Below are 18,241 nucleotides of genomic sequence, written 5' to 3' on the forward strand. Positions count from 1 at the left end.
CCTGAAAGGGCTGGTACCTTCCCATAGGAGAGATCCTTCAAGGAAGCAAACTGTTGAGCTCCTTGGCAATCACTTTCTGGCCAGGTTGCAATGTAGACATTGCAGTAGTTGCACTTATGGATCATTATGGAAATATCTGTCGAGAGAGATATCTATTCTGTGTGTGCTCCGTGGATGTCACAAAGGTGCTTTTTCAAGAGGCAGCTGGACTTTCTTGTTTTTCTTTGGAGACATTTTGCTTCTCTTCCAAGAAGCTTCTTCAGCTCTGACTTACATATTATCATACCTAGTTGTAGAGCAGAATGGTGGCTCAGTGCTTAAGACATTAGGCTTGTCAGGTGAGAGCATAATAGTGCTCTGTGACACCATGCTGGCCACTTGACCGCAGAAATGTCTTTGGACAGTACTGGCTCGATGGGCTTGAAAACGCTGATGAGCACCGCCCACCTACCAGAGTGAAATCCACAGGGCCTCCTGTACCCAGTTAATAAACACGTCTCTAGGGAAAACTGGTGATGTGGTGGAATTGCTGACAATTAGGTGGGAAGCAACAGAAGGGTGATCTCTGTAAGATGGAGTAGTTTTGAGTTTATAGGGCTCATGATTCCAGGGAAATTTCATCTTTGGGTTTGATGTATCAATGCATGATTCAGAATTTAGAGTTCTACCTCCTAGACTCACTGGGTGGTCCTGTTCATCAATTTTTAGCTAATTGCAATATGGTTTTTAATAGAAGTTAGGTTGCACAAAAATGAGAAAATCCATCAGAAGTGACGGCCCTCGGAGATGTAGGCAAAGGAACCTGGATGAGACATAAACTACACAGCAGGACAAAAAAAAATTAGGCAAGAAGAACAATCTGCAGAACAGGGTTTAAAATTAGTTGCAATCCGAGTAACTGTCTCAGTATAATTGCAACCTTCAACTATTAAAATTCTTTGGTTCTTGTTTAATTAAATAACAGTCCTCCCATGGATATGTTGTAATCTCGTTTTGTGCTGTTACATCAGCCATAAAGTATTATGCAGTGCATATTGTGCTGCCACCATGTGGTTGTTTGGGAACTACAACATTTATGTTAATTTGTTCAGCCAACCCCTCCCATTTCTGACGTACCTCCTCTTTCTTCTTAAGCCTGAATGTTCTATCCCTTCTGGGGCACCATTCACATGCGGTCTTCTCTCATGGTAGGACAATTACTGTCTTTGACCTTGAAATACCGTCCATTTCATCATCTACTACATCCTGTCTCCTGTAATCTTCTCTGCATGCAAATAAAGGTCCTTGTGGATGATAAAAAGGTAATTTCTGGGAGTGCATCTCACTTCAGACAATACCCTTACCACCATGAAGTAAAGGAGAAGCCTCTTGACATCATCCAGGCATCTGATGTTATCCCCATCACATGTGATGATAACTTAGGCAGCACAGTGTTTTATGCCACACATGATGACAACAAAATAGCCATGTCAGTTGAAGACAGAGAATTCATCAACATAATGGACACTGAATTCTCCAAATATGTCTAACAGCTGGGTTGCACCATTACCTCTTCATGCCTCAGGAGAAAGCACAGCTGAGGTCTTCAATCTTCAAGATCCTGACAACGATCCAGAGATTTGTCCTGACATCAAGACCCTTCTCACCAGATCTGAGCAGAGAGCCATCATTGACTGTCAATGCTTTGAACAGTTCTCCAACTGGACAAAGCTTGTACGCATTATTGCAAGGTTAGTCCATATTGCACAATGCTATCACACCAAATCTAGTGACACTGAATGTCAAGGCTGGCACTTCTGCCAAAAACCTCTCTCTGCAAAAGACAACTGCCTCTGGAATCGATGGAAGATGGAGTATCTTTCTCTTTTACAAGGACGCAGAAAATGGCAACATCAGAACCCCGATCTCCAAAATCCTTCTTGGATTTTCTAGATTTAAGCATGTTAGGACCTTTGTCTCCAGTGGGCAGAACCATCACAGGAGGCGACCTCAGACCGCATATCAGCAATAGTTGCATAGGTTGATGTACTCCAAGTTTCAAGAGGAGGGCCCCTATATTACTTTCTCAGCCCCAGCACAAACTACGGTACTTTTCTTTTCTGTTCTGGCTGCCTCTTGGCCCTTTAGATTATTGATAATTATTATTGGTTGATTGTTAATAATGAGCTTCTGCATCTTTAACTATTGTAAGTTCACTGGCCCTTACTTAAAATTGAGATACCATTAAAACTTTATTCAGGCAACTCAAACTGAGGATTCTTGAGGAAACAGTGCTTTAATTGATCAAAGCAAACAGCTGAGTTACAAACAATTTGGAACCCTGTCAGACTTACATCCAGAAGTGCCACACCTTAGAAAGTTAGTTGCATTGCTTTATAAACTTTGCTAGCCAATGAAAATCAGACAACAGAGCCATTACATGATAAGTGTTTGGAACGTGGCTCAAGATCCCAAAACAAACAAAGTCACTTGGAATTCCAGCAACAAAGTTTTATTTAAAAAGAAGCATCTGCAAAGGCTTGGTGAACTGAAACACACACACAGGAGTTCAGTCACACCTTAAACAGCTGTTTGATACAGTTTTATATCCTGCTCCTGATGCAGATTTCCCCCTCCCCTATCACACTCAACGCCCCTTCCCTAATCATCCAATAAATTATCCAAACCGCCTAAAACCACTGTCCCTCTCATGTTCCAGGAAGCTCCTTTGTACACATCATATCTATCACCATCTAGTTTTCCATTAACAAAGCTCGGCTCCTATAGTTATTTCTGTATTTCCTCTGCTTGTCGTTTAGGTTAGCTACAACTACTTGTCAGAATTTATGACTTTCAGCTGGCTTCTTCTATCGATCTTTAGACTCATTAGAAATTTCTGAATAATAATCTATTCCTTTCATAAGGAAGACATCAATCATTCTTGTACACTCCCTTATTCCCTCCTTCTGTACATCCCATCCATGTACATGTTTCCCACACTTGTGTGAAATTTGTCCCTGACACAAATGCTGATTATAGAAGCGAGACAGAACTAGTTAGGCTAAACAATTTCTTTTTGTTCCAGTTACAGGACCCTTCATTCCTCCCTTTTTAATTTTGTAACAGAATGCATTCTGTTACTTGGCGACCAATGATATATATTCCTTTGTTGTTGCGGTGATAGTCAGGAACTTGGCTGGCTTATGGGGTTTATCAGAGGATGCTATGACCATCATCCCTGAGATGGTAGAAGCAACTGTTCTTTGGATAACAGGAATCAAACATGGCAAAACCAGAAGACCTCAAAAAGCTAACACAACCAGAAAAATTTCCCTTCGCCAATCACCCAATATCTCTCCAAGCCAGCTTGCGTCCAGGGCATCTGTCCAGGTTTCCGAAGAAGCTGGGTGTATTTCCTCAACATGCAGGCAGCAGTGTGTAAAAGGAAAGCCAGACACCCCTTGTTTTCACAAAACTTTTTTTCTTTCTTTTTTAAATAGTATTTTATTAATTTTCTAATTTTACATTTAAGTATTTAAAAAGCAACGTGGTGGCTGGGTTAATCAATAGTTCAATAACATACAAAAATCTTTAGTACAAACTTCAAGTTATAACATTAAATATTTCCTCTTTTTCCCTTAATATCTACTATCTCGTATTTAAGCTACTACAGTTCTTATTATATCAACTAAGTGAAAACATCATTATTACATTTATCAATAAATTTTTAGCTTATACATATCTTAATTACTTTTACATTCAATCTTTAAAGACTATCAATGTCCTGTTATTGATTTTTCCCAATTTTTAGTTTCCCATCAATATTCAAACTTAACATTTGATATTTGTAATTCCCAGGCTTTAGGTAATAGTTTCCCTCATCTCAATTCATAACAGAATCACATCTTATCTATTTGAATATAGTCTTGTTCAATTTCCTAAAAGCTATCTATTTCCCACCACATTAAATCATCTATTCTATAACAATACAGTATCCCCTTTAATAAATCATATTATTTGAAATAAGGGAGATCATTTAGTTGCCAACTATTCAATTTCTTTTGTTGTTTAATTAAATTAGTCCTTCCATTCTATCATGTTATCTTGTTTTTCTTATCCACTTTTTCCCTTGCCTTCTTCATTGTTTCAGCTCTTCCCAGACGCTAAACATTGATGGGCATGTGACAATTCCCTCATACATCTTCAGGCCTTGGAATGAATAATGTTCCCTCTTTCTCCATAGATACTGGTTGACTCAGGTCTCAGTTGTACACTGAGAATGCAAATTTGATTACATTTGGGATGCCCCAGTTCTACACCAAGGGTATACATTTGATTTTTCTTTTATTTTTTCATTTGTGCTTGGGAAAGCAGCACCTTTTGAATGTCTTCACATCCTTTTCAGAGCTATGACCAAGTGGGAGAAACATGACAGTTGGGGAGCAGGAAGCGCATTACTAAAAAAAATAAAATAAAATGAACCTATACAAACAAATTCAAAAACCTATAGATAATAATTATAATGGCACATGCCCATTGTTTTTATTTTCGTTACTAAATTCATCTCTCTAGGCCTCTAAGTTAGAAGGATTAAACAGACAAAAAAAACCAACCCTCTTTCCAGAATTCAGTCTGTGTACATTGGAAATCCACAGACTAAGCTCACTAACCCCTTCATGGATTACTGCCTTGTCGTGGCGAAGGGGCTTGCGTAATTCAATGAAGCTATGAGCTATGCCGTGCAGGGCCACCCAAGACGGACAGGTCATAGCCGAGAGTTCTGACAAAACGTGATCCACTGGAGAAGGAAATGGCAACCCACTCCAGTATCTTTGCCATGAAAACCCTATGGACAGTACCAAAAGGCAAAACGATATGATGCTGGAAGATGAGCCCCTCAGGTCGGAAGGCGTCCAATATGCTACTGGGGAAGAGCAGAGGGCTAGTACTAGTAGCGCCAGAAAGAATGAAGCGACTGGGCCAAAGCCGAAAGGACGCTCAGCTGTGGATGTGTCTGGTGGTGAAAGGAAAGTCCGATGCTGTAAAGATTTTTTCTCCATAGGAACCTGGAATGTAAGATCCATGAATCAAGGAAAGCTGGACGTGGTCAAACAAGAGATGACAAGACTGAACATCGACATCTTAGGTATCAGCGAACTAAAATGGACATCAGGTATACCATCAGGTATACTACTGCGGACAAGAATCCCTCAGAAGAAATGGAGTAGCCTTCATAGTCAATAAAAGAGTAGGAAAAGCAATACTGGGATACAATCCCCAAAATGACAGAATGATCTCAGTTCGAATCCAAGGCAAACCATTCAATATCACAGTAGTCCAAGTCTATGCCCCAACCACCAGTGCTGAAGAGGATGAAATTGACCGGTTCTATGAAGCCCTACAGCACCTTATAGAACTAACACCAAAAAATGATGTCCTTATCATCATGGGGGATTGGAATGCTAAAGTAGGAAGCCAAAAGATAACTGGAATAACAGGCAAGTTTGGCCTTGGAGTACAAAATGAAGCAGGGCACAGGCTGATAGAATTTTGTCAAGAGAATACGATGGTCATAGCAAACACTCTTTTCCAACAACCCAAGAGACGGCTCTACACATGGACATCACCAGACGGTCAACACAGAAATCAGATTGACTATATGCTCTGCAGCCAAAGATGGAGAAGCTCTATACAGTCAGTAAAAACAAGACCAGGAGCTGACTGTGGCTCAGACCATGAGCTTCTTGTTGCAAAGTTTAGGCTTAAACTGAAGAAAGTAGGGAAAAGCACTAGGCCACTCAGATATGAATTAAATCATATCCGTTGAATATACAGTAGAGGTGACAAATAGATTTAAGGAATTAGATCTGATAGACAGAGTGCCTGAAGAACTATGGACAGAGGTTCGCGACATTGTACAACAGGTAGCAACCAAAACCATCCCAAAGAAAAAGAAATGCAAGAAAGCAAAATGGCTGTCTGAGGAAGCTTTGCAAATAGCTGAGGAAAGGAGGGAAGCGAAAGGCAAGGGAGAAAAACATATATATGCCCAATTGAATGCAGAATTCCAGAGAATAGCTAGAAGAGATAAGAATGCCTTCTTAAATGAACAGTGCAAAGAAATAGAAGAAAACAATAGAATAGGGAGGACCAGAGATCTTTTCAAGAAAATTGGAGAGATGAATTTAATTTAATTTAATTTATTAATATTTCTATACCGCCCTTCTCCCGGGGGACTCAGGGCGGTGTACAGGGCAAGAATAAAACACAGAAATTTACAAAAACTAAAAGATAATTAAATACATGCCCGATTAAAATACAATTGATACATAGTAAAAAAAACCCCAATAAAAATGATAAAAACCCCCACCAATCCCCCCTCAGGCCAGGCCGGCTTGTTCGAACAAGTATGTTTTCAGATCGCGGCGAAAGGAGCGCAGATCGGGCGCCGTCCGGAGCTCAACCGGTAACTGGTTCCATAGCTCCGGGGCGCCCACACAGAAGGATCTCCCCCTGGGGGCCACCAATCGACATTCTCTGACCGGTGGCACCCTGAGGAGGCCCTCTCTGTGGGAACGCACAGGGCGCAGGGAGCTTGATGCCGGCAGCAGATGTTCCCTGAGGTACTCCGGCCCCATGCCATGGAGGGCTTTGAACACCATTACTAGCACCTTGAATCTCACCCGGAAGACAACTGGCAACCAATGCAGCTCACGGAGCAGAGGTGTCACATGGGAGTATCGGGAGACTCCCAACACAACTCTCGCGGCTGCATTCTGTACCAGTTGGAGCCTCCGGGTGGTCCTCAAGGGCAGCCCCATGTAGAGAGCGTTGCAGTAGTCTAGACGAGAGGTCACGAGCGCGTGAGTGACCGTGCATAAATCATCCCGGCTTAGGTAGGGCCGCAACTGGCGCACCAGGCGAACCTGGGCAAAAGCCCCCCTAGTCACAGCCACCATATGATCTTCCAAGGTAAGCCGCGAATCTAGGAGGACTCCCAAGTTGCGAGCCCTATCTATGGGGGGTAATAATTCACCCCCCATAGAAAGAGATGGAATATCCGAATAGACCGGGGATGAAGGTATGCAAAGCCACTCGGTCTTGTCGGGGTTGAGCTGAAGTCTGTTCCTCCCCATCCAGACCCGAACCGCCTCCAGGCAACGGGACATCACGTTGAGGGCATCACTGGGGTGGTTTGGGGTAGAAAGAAAAAGCTGGGTATCATCAGCGTACTGATGATACCCAACTCCAAAGCCACGAATGATCTCACCCAGCGGTTTCATATAGATGTTGAACAGGAGAGGCGAGAGGACCGACCCCTGAGGAACTCCACAAACGAGAGACCTCGCGGTCGACCTCTGCCCTCCTGTCAACACCGACTGCGAGCGTCCCTGGAGATAGGAGAACCACTGTAAAACCGTGCCTCTCACTCCCAATCCCCTGAGACGCCGCAGCAGGATACCATGGTCGATGGTATCGAAAGCCGCTGAGAGGTCTAATAGGACTAGAACAGAGGAATGACCCCTGTCCCGAGCCCTCCAGAGATCATTCACCAGCGCGACCAATGCCGTCTCCGTGCTGTGCCCGGGCCTGAAACCCGATTGGTACGGGTCTAGATAATCTGCTTCATCCAGGACCAAAGGGAGCTGATGCGCCACCACACTCTCAACAACCTTCGCAAGAAAGCGAAGGTTGGAGACAGGACGGAAGTTGTTCAATACAGCTGGGTCCAAGGCAGGCTTCTTGAGGAGGGGCCTCACCACCGCCTCTTTCAAGATGGCAGGGAAGCTACCCTCACTCAAAGAAGCTGATATAACTGCCTGGAACCAGCTGCGTGTCCTCTCCCGGGCTGCATAAACCAGCCAGGAAGAGCACGGGTCCAATAAGCATGTGGTGGAGCTCAGTCTCCCCATAATCCTGTCCACTTCCTCCGGAGTTACAGAATCAAACTCCTCCCAAGTAATATCGACAAGACCACCCGCGTCCAGATCGCGAGACTCTGCCCAGTCAGAGTCCAGACCGGTCCGAATCCGAGTGATTTTGTCCGACAGATAGTTGTTAAACTCCTCGGCACGACCCTGCAAGGGTTCCTCCCTGACCTCCTGATTAAGGAGGGAGCGAGTCACCCTAAACAGAGCGGCCGGGCGATTATCTGCGGACGCGATAAGGGTAGCGAAGTGATTAGACCTCGCCACCCTTATCGCAGTGAGATAAGACCTAATATGGGTTCTTAGTCGCAATCGGTCGGATTCGGATCGGCTGGACCTCCAACCGCTCTCTAGGCCCCGTCTCCGGCGCTTTATCTCCCGGAGTTCCGCGGAGAACCATGGAGCTCGACGGGATCTGCATCGGGTCAGGGGCCGCAAGGGTACAACTCGGTCAAGAGCCTCAGTGGCTGCCCTTTCCCAAGCTTCCACTAAGGCATCTGCCGAGCTGTGAGTGGGGGAGGCAGGTGGGGACCCCAGCGCTGCCTGGAATCTCGCAAAATCCATTAAGCGTCTGGGGCGGTACCATCTAACTGGTTCCACACACCCACGGCGGGGGGTGGCAAAATGGAAGACCAGCCGCAGGAGATGATGATCGGTCCATGACAGGGGCATAATAATTGGAGAGCCCCCACCAAGATCATCTAACCACCGACCAGATAAGAAAACTAGGTCAAGGGTGTGGCCTCCCTCATGAGTCGGTCCTGAGATTACTTGCGTCAGGTCCATGGCCGTCATGGAAGCCATGAACTCCCGAGCCAACTCAGATGATCCTCCCAGAGACGGTAGATTGAAGTCCCCCAAAACTATAAGTTTCGGGAACTCAACCACCAACCCAGAGAGGACATCAAGAAGCTCAGGTAGGGCTGCTGCTGCGTGACTAGGCGAAAGGTACACCAGCAGCAAGCCCAACTGCGCACCAGGGCCGCATCTCAAAAAGAGAGACTCACACCCGACTATCTGCGGAACGGTGGCCTCCCGCGGAGCTAAGGTCTCCCTCATAACAACAGCCACTCCCCCACCCCTGCCCTGAGCCCGAGGCCGGTGTAGCACCCGGAAACCTGGTGGGCAAAGATCAGCCAGAGGAATACCGCCCTCTGGGCCCAACCAAGTCTCCGTGATGCATGCCAGGTCCGCCTGCTCACCCTCGACCAAGTCACGGACGAGAGGAGCTTTATTAACGACAGACCTGGCATTCAGGTACACCAGCCGGAGCTCAGGCGGCTGCACATCCTCACTCCCGGGACCTCGGGGTAGAACAAGAGGGTCGGAACGCCTCACCGCTTGCAAGTAGCGGAGAGGCCTTCCCTGAGATCGATACGGCCCTCTGTTCCTGCACCCGCTGCCATTCCCTAACGTCGTGGGAATAGGCATTCCCACGACTTGCCCTGGAGCCCCGGGGGCGACCGACCCCCGCTCCTCCCCTCCGCGATCAATCCCAGCCCTGGCCTGAACAGTGGTTGCTGGACTGCCCCCCATATCCGAACAACCAAAAGAAGTTCCCACCCCCCCTAACCTCCTAAAAAACTTAACCAAAAAACTAACCAGGGGCCTCTTATTAAATTTATTTTATTATTTTATTTATTAAATTTATGTCGGAGGCCCCTGCCCCTGCCCGGCCATCTCTCAGGGTCCCAGCAATCGGGCCCTTCATCGAGATTATAGTTGGCCAAAAAGGCGGGTCGCACCCAGGAGGGGGGGGCACCCCTGAGGGCGAGCAAGTCCGTGCTGGTATAGAGAATATAAGGCATGTCCCGATAGGTCCAGCAAGGCAGTCCCATAGACAGTCAGGAGGATCTAAAACAGAAGGTCAGCAATATCCAGTCCACCAGCTCCTCTGCCACTTGAGCTGGGTACCTTCTGGGTAACTGCCGAAACAGATCGGGGACCGCCCTCTCACAGCGGTCCCAGGCCAATCCGGCAGCGGAACAGGATAGAAACCCGGAGGAAGCATACCTCCCTAGATCTCTCACCTCTAGGGAGGCAGCAGATGGTATAACTGAGCCACCCTCTCACAGTGACTCATCTCCGGGACCTTCTGAGTCCGGTAGGGTCGTGGGGGAAAGAGGGGTTTCAGCAGCAATTGCCAGGCATAAAAAACCTGGAGATAACAAATGTTCCGGTTGCAGAGGTTCTTCTCCAAAGCGAGGAAGGTTGGATAATAAATGGGACCAAGGCCAGCTGGCAAAGTTCAGCAGCTCGAGTCCAGCTGGCCCCATAAAACATGGGCGACGTGAGATAACCTGTGCCGTCCGACGGCCAATAATATGCACCGCCAACACTTCAACGCCAAGCCATGGGGCCTCTTGTCGAAACGGCCGTAAAACAGCCACCGAGCAGTCACAACACATCAACTCGCCTCTCTGCCTGCCGCTCCACATCAACGCCATTGCATCCTCCATTTCACAGTCTTCCGGCGTTCCGGAGGTCACTCTAGGCTGCGACTCTAATGGCTCCGAAATCAGCTGTTCAGAGCCCTACAAGCCGCGATTCCTCCCGACTCCGCAGAGGGCCTCCGAAAAACGTCAGAAGGGAAAGTTTAATGCAAAAATGGGCATGATAAAGGACCAAATGGCAGGGACCTAACAGAGGCAGAAGAGATTAAGAAGAGGTGGAAAAATTACACAGAAGAACTATACAAGAATGAGCTTAACGTCCCAGATAATCACAATGAGGTGGTCACTGACCTCGAGCCAGACATCCTAGAATGTGAAGTGAAGTGGGCCTTAGAAAAGCTGAGCAACAACAAAGCTAGTGGAGGTGACAGTATTTCAGCTGAGCTATTCAAAATCTTAAAAGACAGTGCAGTAAAAGTGCTACACTCAATTTGCCAGCAAATTTGGAAAACTCAACAGTGGCCACAGGATTGGAAAAGATCAGTTTACATTCCAATTCCAAAGAAAGGCAGTGCCAAAGAATGTTCAAACTATCGCACCATTGCACTCATTTCTCATGCTAGTAAAGTCATGCTTAAAATCCTACAAGCTAGACTTCAGCAGTATGTGGATCGAGAACTACCAGAAGTACAGGCAGGATTTCGAAGAGGCAGAGGAACTAGAGATCAAATTGCCAACATACGCTGGATCATGGAGAAAGCTAGAGAGTTCCAGAAAAACATCTACTTCTGCTTCATTGACTATGCTAAAGCCTTTGATTGTGTGGATCATAACAAACTGTGGCAAGTTCTTAAAGAGATGGGAGTACCAGACCATCTTATTTGTCTCCTAAGAAACCTATATGCGGGTCAAGAAGCAACAGTGAGAACTGGACACGGAACCACTGATTGGTTCAAAATTGGGAAAGGAGTCCGGCAAGGCTGTATACTGTTGCCCTGCCTATTTAACTTATATGCAGAGCACATCATGAGAAAGGCAGGGCTAGATGAATTAAAAGTTGGAATTTCTCACATCTACGCATCATGTTATGGGAAGTAACAGTATGGTGTCGGCCGAAGCCCTTTCCACACTTTATAGGGCTTCTCCTGTGTGTATCCTTTGATGGGATGTAAGTTTATTGTATTGACTGAAGGCCTTTCCACATTCCATGCATTTATATGGCTTTTCTCTTGTGTGGACACCTTCACTTATGTTCGGCGAAGCCCTTTCCACGCTCCATGCATTTATATGGCCTCTCTCCCGTGTGGATTCTTTTATGGGAAATAAGATGAGTATTTCGGGTGAAGCCCTTCCCACACTCCATGCATTTATAGGGCTCCTCCCCTGTGTGTATGGTCACTGCTTCTCCTGAAGACCTTTCTACACTCCATGCATTTCTATGGCCTCTCCCCTGTGTGTATCCTTTGATGGGTTGTAAGATGATAATACAGGGATGCGGTGGCTCAGTGGGTTAGGATGCTGAGCTTGTCGATCAGAAGGTCGGCAGTTTGGCGGGTCGAATCCCGAGTGCCGCATAACAGAGTGAGCTCCTGTTACTCGTCCCAGCTTCTGCCAACCTAGCAGTTCGAAAGCACGTAAAAATGCAAGTAGAAAAATAGGGACCACTACGGTGGGAAGGTAACAGCGTTCCGTGCGCTTTGGCGTCTAGTCATGCCGGCCACATGACCACGGAGACGTCCTCGGACAAGCGCTGGCTCTTCGGCTTTGAAACGGAGATGAGCACCGGCCCCTAGAGTTGGAAACGACTAGCACACATGTGCGGGGGAACCTTTACCTTTACCTTTACCTAAGATGATAATGGCTGATGAAGCCCTTTCCACACTCCATGCATTTATAGGGCTTCTCCCCTGTGTGTATCTTTTGATGGCAAGTACGGTCACCGCTTCTTCTGAAGCCCTTTCCACACTCCATCAATTTATAGGGCTTCCCTCCTGTGTGGTTCCTTTGATGGATTGTAAGTTGACTCTTTGTTCTAAAGCCCTTTCCACACTCTGTGCATTTATATGGCTTTTCCCCTGTGTGGATCCTTTGATGGTATGTACGTTCACAGCTTGTTCTGAAATCCTTCCCACACTCCATACATTTATATGGCCTCTCCCCTGTATGTATCCTTTGATGGGATGTAAGTTCACTGCTTGTTCTGAAGCCCTTTCCACACTCCATGCATTTATATGGCATCTCACCTGTGTGTATCCTTTGATGGGATGTAAGTTCACTGCTTGTCCTGAAGTCCTTTCCACACTCCATGCATTTATAGGGCTTCTCTCCTGTGTGGATCCTTTGATGGAGTGTAAGATGAGTGTTTGTTCTGAAGCCCTTTCCACACTCCGTGCATTTATATGGCTTTTCCCCTGTGTGGATCCTTTGATGGGATGTACGTTCACAGCTTGTTCTGAAATCCTTCCCACACTCCATGCATTTATATGGCCTCTCCCCTGTGTGTATCCTTTGATGGGATGTAAGTTCACTGCTTGTCCTGAAGTCCTTTCCACACTCCATGCATTTATAGGGCTTCTCTCCTATGTGGATCCTTTGATGGGATGTAAGATGACCGTTTGTTCTGAAGGCCTTTCCACACTCCGTGCATCTATATGGCTTTTCCCCTGTGTGGATACTTTGATGGCATGTACGTTCCCTACTTGTCTTGAAGCCCTTTCCACACTCCATGCATTTATATGTCTTCTCTCCTGTGTGGAACCTTTGATGGATTGTAAGTTGACTGTTTGTTGTGAAGACCTTTCCACACTCCGTGCATTTATAGGGCTTCTCTCCTGTGTGGAACCTTTGATGGATTGTAAGTTGACTGTTTGTTCTGAAGTCCTTTCCACACTCCGTGCATTTATAGGGCTTCTCCCCTGTGTGTATCATTTGATGGGATGTAAGTTCACCTCTTGTTCTGAAATCCTTTCCACACTCCATGCATTTATATGGCTTCTCTCCTACGTGGATCCTTTGATGGGATGTAAGATGACTTGGTTTGCTGAAGCCCTTTCCACACTTCCTGCATTTATATAGCTTTTCCCTTGTGCTTATTCTTTTATAAACAGTCTTATTTCCATCCTCAGTGCATTTATTTGGCTTCTCTCCCATGTGAAAACCTTTCTGTGACATAAGAGACCCAATTTCTTGAGAAAGTATGAAAGTCCAATTGTAATTTTTTCCTTTGTCTTTGGATATATAATCTTGTCCTTTGACTTGGGATAGATAGTGCTCATTTACATCTATTGTATCTTTGAATAGTCTTAAACCTTTCCCAATGTATTTTTTCTTTATTTTTCCTTGTTGATCAATAAAGTCCTGCATCTGTGCATCAATGGAAGATGAGCTTTCTTTATTCCAATTATTTGAAGTGTTTCTTTCCTGCCTTTGGAATCCCGTCCGAATTGCAGGCTTCTCCATTACGTCTCTTTGTTTGAACACTTTCATTAGTTCTCTAGCGACTTTATTGTCATTCTCATTATTACCTTCAAAGGAAAAGAGAAATGAAAGTGATAGAAATGTTAGGGGAAATGAACACTCTGTCAGAAATCAAATAGGGGAAAAGATCACTATGTCAGAAATCAGATAATCCCTGAGTTATGAACCTTCCCTTAGCGAATGTTCGAATTTACACGATAATCTCCCAGTAGTGTTTACGAAAAACCCGTGAAATTACGAATGTTTCCACACTACGGCAGTCATTCACCATTAGGAATAACCACAGTAGCACTGCAACATTCACCCTAGCTATTTCCTCCCCACGCACCCCAGTCTCCCTAGAGTCACTAGGACTGTGGGTATGCACCTTTGCTTTCTTGGCTGTTCTAGGCCTTTGGTGCTTTCATAGAAAATGGAAGCCTAAAGTAACGCAAGATCATGTGAGATCAGTGATGTGAGATCTCACACTACTGATTTCGAATGATCTCACAGTAGTTTAGACCTCTTTTTCTGCAACAGAGAATTGAACGGAAGCTGGGGGAGGCTTCCGATTGCCTCCGGAGGCCCAATTCGGCAGAACAGAAGCCAAGGGCGGTGGCCATGTGGCTCGAGTTCGGGGTGGGGGTGAGCAGGAGATAGGCACCACAAGCGTTGTGAGAGTTCAGGCACTCATTCTCTGCAAAAGAGGATGGGTACCTGAACTCACAAGATATTACAGCACATAGGAGCTTCCGTTGACCCTCCTATGCCTCAAAAGCAGGCCGGCACAGAAGAGATGGGTCTTTTCAAGGTAAGTCAATATGCCACGGCAGAAATGGAGGGGGAAGCATGAGATATCTTTGTGAATCGTGGAGACCTTGGGGGCCTGTTCCATCACTAGGCCTTCCATGGCCTTCCCCACAGAGATACCTCATGTGCAAATAATGAACCGCCTATTTCCCCATGCATTCAATTAGCAAATATGTGGATGAAAGCAGGAGGTGATCTTCTTTGAGGTACAAGATTTATTCCCATGAATTTTTGAGTTACGAATGAAATGGGCAGGCTCCATTATATTCGTAACTTGAGGACTACCTGTAATTGCCTTCAGGTATTTTGCCAGATTCCAATATATTGTATATTTGTATAATTATTATGGTTTGGTATAGAAATGATAATATCGCTATTCAAAAAGCATAAAAACTTGTAAAAGGCTATGCTGGACCAGTATGTAACTCTGGTCCATTATATAGCTAGATTAGGAATTAAGAACTGTGTTAGAGCATTTAGCATTTAAAGGGTTAAACGCTGCCTCCTTAAGAGATGGCCTCTGGGAAATGTAGTCTAGTTGTTAGTCAGTCCTATATCTTATCTAGTCAGTGGGAGGAGCTTTGAAGATTATTACAGGATGTCCTGGATATGTGCCACAGTGTCTAATCAAGCATCATGCAAGCATCTATTGACATCCATAACCATGCCTAGCTGAGATGGGGAATTATTCCTTTTTTACCTACAAGAATGGACAGATATGACTATGACTGGATGTATCTACTGCAAAGTAAGTCCCTGCTTAGAATTTCTGGACAATAAATATTTGTTTAAAACCATTTTCGTGGAGTTTATGCTGTCTGGATCAGAACTATAATGCATCTCGGTTCCCGGTTCCAGAATAAAGGCATTAAGTCAAAAAACATGAGTGGCAATTCTTGATAGGATTGATACGGAAGCACCTGGGCCAAAATATTTGAAAACTGTTTGATGAAGTTTGGTATTACTGCAAACCAAGGAATTACTTTGTTACTAATATGTTTAAATAGAAATACAAAAAACAAATACAGATTGCCATTGACCTATTTCCTTAATAGGAGCAGTGGAACAGCATGACTTTTCCTTCTCCCTCTGAGGAGAGGATATCTATTTGGAGATGATTTCATAAGAAGCAATCCGTGGCATCTGACTACAAAGTGTCTTCCTGAACTGCCTGACTGCAGAATAGGAAACCCTTACCAAGAGAGGCCACGTTCTTATAATTGTCCAGCATGACTTCCCAATGCAGCGTTTTTTGGTGAGGATCCAGTAGAGACCACTCCTCCTCTGAGAAATACACAGCCACCTCCTCAAAGGGCAGAAGACCCTCCTGAAAGGCAACAGTTCAGAACAGATTGAGGAGGGACTATAGGATCTATCCTATTGTTTAGAAATTCCCAAAGCAAAGCTATGAACTAAGGTAAATGGTTATGTTTAGTAGGATTCCATAGTTTAGGTGAGAAAGTGGACAGAAGAAAAAAAACTTGACACTCACTTGTTTAACCTGGGTTTAAAGGCATAAATGTCTCTGTAAAGGAAGGGATTCTTTGTAGAATTTTATGAAGTGGCTAAGAAGGAGCAATCCTGTTCATCCTGAAGACCTTCATGAAAGAGCTGGGAGAGATCAGCCATGGATCTGTGTTTTGTGCCATCAATATCCATAGACTCTGCCCCTCCTCCGATTGCAAGGAAACTGGTAGTAGTCTGAGCCATTGACTCGACAGTAAATAAGAAAATGGAGAACATTTTTTGAGGAAGGCATTTCTTAGCCTTTGCAAAGCTGGATAGTTTGGCCTCCAAATCCAGGCACAAATCAGGGGATTAAAAGGTATTTTGCAAGCCAACAGGGCCTTGATTATGTGCACTTTCAGAACAATTTTTATTTGGAGGAATGTCCTGGGATTTCTAAAATCTTTCTTCTTAATCACTTATTTTCTTATCAATGATGGTAAATAAAACTTTTAAAAATGTTAATATCCCGGTGTGAATATTAAATACTTTTGAGGATCCTTGCACAAATGCAACTCAAAGAATTACAGAAAGAATGGGTTGGGGGGGTGAAGGGAGGGGGAGGGGGGAGGGGGAGAGGTAGGGGGGGGTGAAGGGAGGGGGAGGGGGGTTTTAAAGGAAAATTGTATGTTAAAACTTTTCAATAAAAATAAAAAAATAAAAAAGCTGAGGGGACAATGGAAGAAGACAGTAGAGATAGTCCTCAACTTACAACAGTGATTGTTCAAAGTTACAACAGCACTGGGAAAAATCGCTTATGCCCAGTTTTCACACCCACGACTGCTGCAGCATCCCCGTGGCCACATGACCAAAATTCGGATGCTTGGCAACTGACTCATATTTATGACGGTTCCAGGGTCCTTGGGTCATGTGATCACCTTTTGTGACGTTCTCAGAGCAAAGTCAATAGGGGAGCCAGATTCACTTAACAACCATATTACAAACTTAACAACTGCAGTCATTGACTTAACACATGTGGCAAGAAAGGTCGTAAAATGGAGCAAAGGTCAGTTAACAAATGTGTTGTTTAGCAACAAAAATTTGGGTTTCAATTGTGGTCATAAATCAAGGACTACCTCTACTATGTACATCAGCTGATTTCCTGAGGGAAAAGGAAAATACAAATCTAGTAAATGAATGTTCTTCTCTTACCTGAGCTGGAGGTTCAATCACGGTTTCCGTTCCCCCAAAAGAAAACGTCAACTTCCTTCTATTCTTCCCTGTGAGGGAGATAGAATTTCAAGAAGCATAATTAATGAAATGCTATAGAAGGGAAAACACAGAAGGTAAGAAAGTTAGGATTTATCAGAGGAGTGGAAAGACCTTATTGTTACCTCTTGAGGTGTCCTGATTTGGATCTTCCTGAGAGATCCTCCTGAAAAACAGTTCTTGAGGGAGATTTGAAGGATGCCTCATTCTTTCAGGATCTCTGATGTCCATTGTAAAGGACTTGACATAGTATGAAGGAGAAAAGCATTAATGGTCATCAAACATCATGAAGTGGTTTTTTACTGCAAAGCACTCAGTATCGATCAATTAGGCTGAGAAGTAAGAAATAAATGGCTCTGCAAAATCTTTCTTCTAGAAAGGATAAGCAACTATAGAAAGATTAGTGAAGCATCTCCACATAGTATGAATGCCAGAGAACTCTGGTAAGGAGGTATTAAGAATTTGAATACATTGATCCAATGGCAAAGAATTTTGTGTATAATATAATGCCTGAACAACAGGAAGATATTTGGGTGAAAACTTTAAAATTTCTATTAAATTATGATTTGGAACACGTTTTATAAAATGATGTATCAATTCTATTTAATGCATGATAACCGGCCAAAGATGTATAAAGGAAATTCAAATACATGTTCAAAATATAAATGTAAACAAGAAACCCATTTCGGTGGACAAACCGAAGAAATACTGGTGTAAGATTTATATTTTACTGCAGAAGATTCTCAAAGTGGGTATAAAAACTAAACCAGGGACTTTAATAGACAAAGAGATTGAAAAACAATCTCAAACTTTGCTGTTTTATATGTTGAGAGCATTAAGAATGCTTTTTGCACAAAAACGGAAGGATACATTAATTGCCATAATGGAGAAGTTGCTGGAAAAACTGACAGACCTAGCAGAGACAGCAAAATTAACTGCTTTAGTTAAAGAAAAGAACAC

The 18,241-nt window shown here is 44.4% G+C and overlaps 1 protein-coding gene across 1 annotated transcript; it reads right to left on the reverse strand.

Annotated features, from left to right (window-relative positions):
• Positions 1 to 12,142: 12,142 nt before the first annotated feature.
• LOC310634800 (uncharacterized protein) lies at positions 12,143 to 17,512 on the reverse strand (the record flags this gene model as incomplete). Its single annotated transcript, XM_083353336.1, has 4 exons — positions 12,143 to 13,824; positions 15,764 to 15,893; positions 17,225 to 17,292; positions 17,407 to 17,512. The coding sequence occupies 4 exons, from the start codon at positions 17,510 to 17,512 to the stop codon at positions 12,143 to 12,145; spliced, it is 1,986 nt and encodes a 661-aa protein (XP_083209462.1).
• Between the last annotated feature and the right edge of the window lie 729 nt (positions 17,513 to 18,241).

This window comes from Vipera ursinii, assembly GCF_947247035.1.
Source record: "Vipera ursinii genome assembly, chromosome: 2".
Taxonomy (NCBI): Eukaryota; Metazoa; Chordata; class Lepidosauria; order Squamata; family Viperidae; genus Vipera; species Vipera ursinii.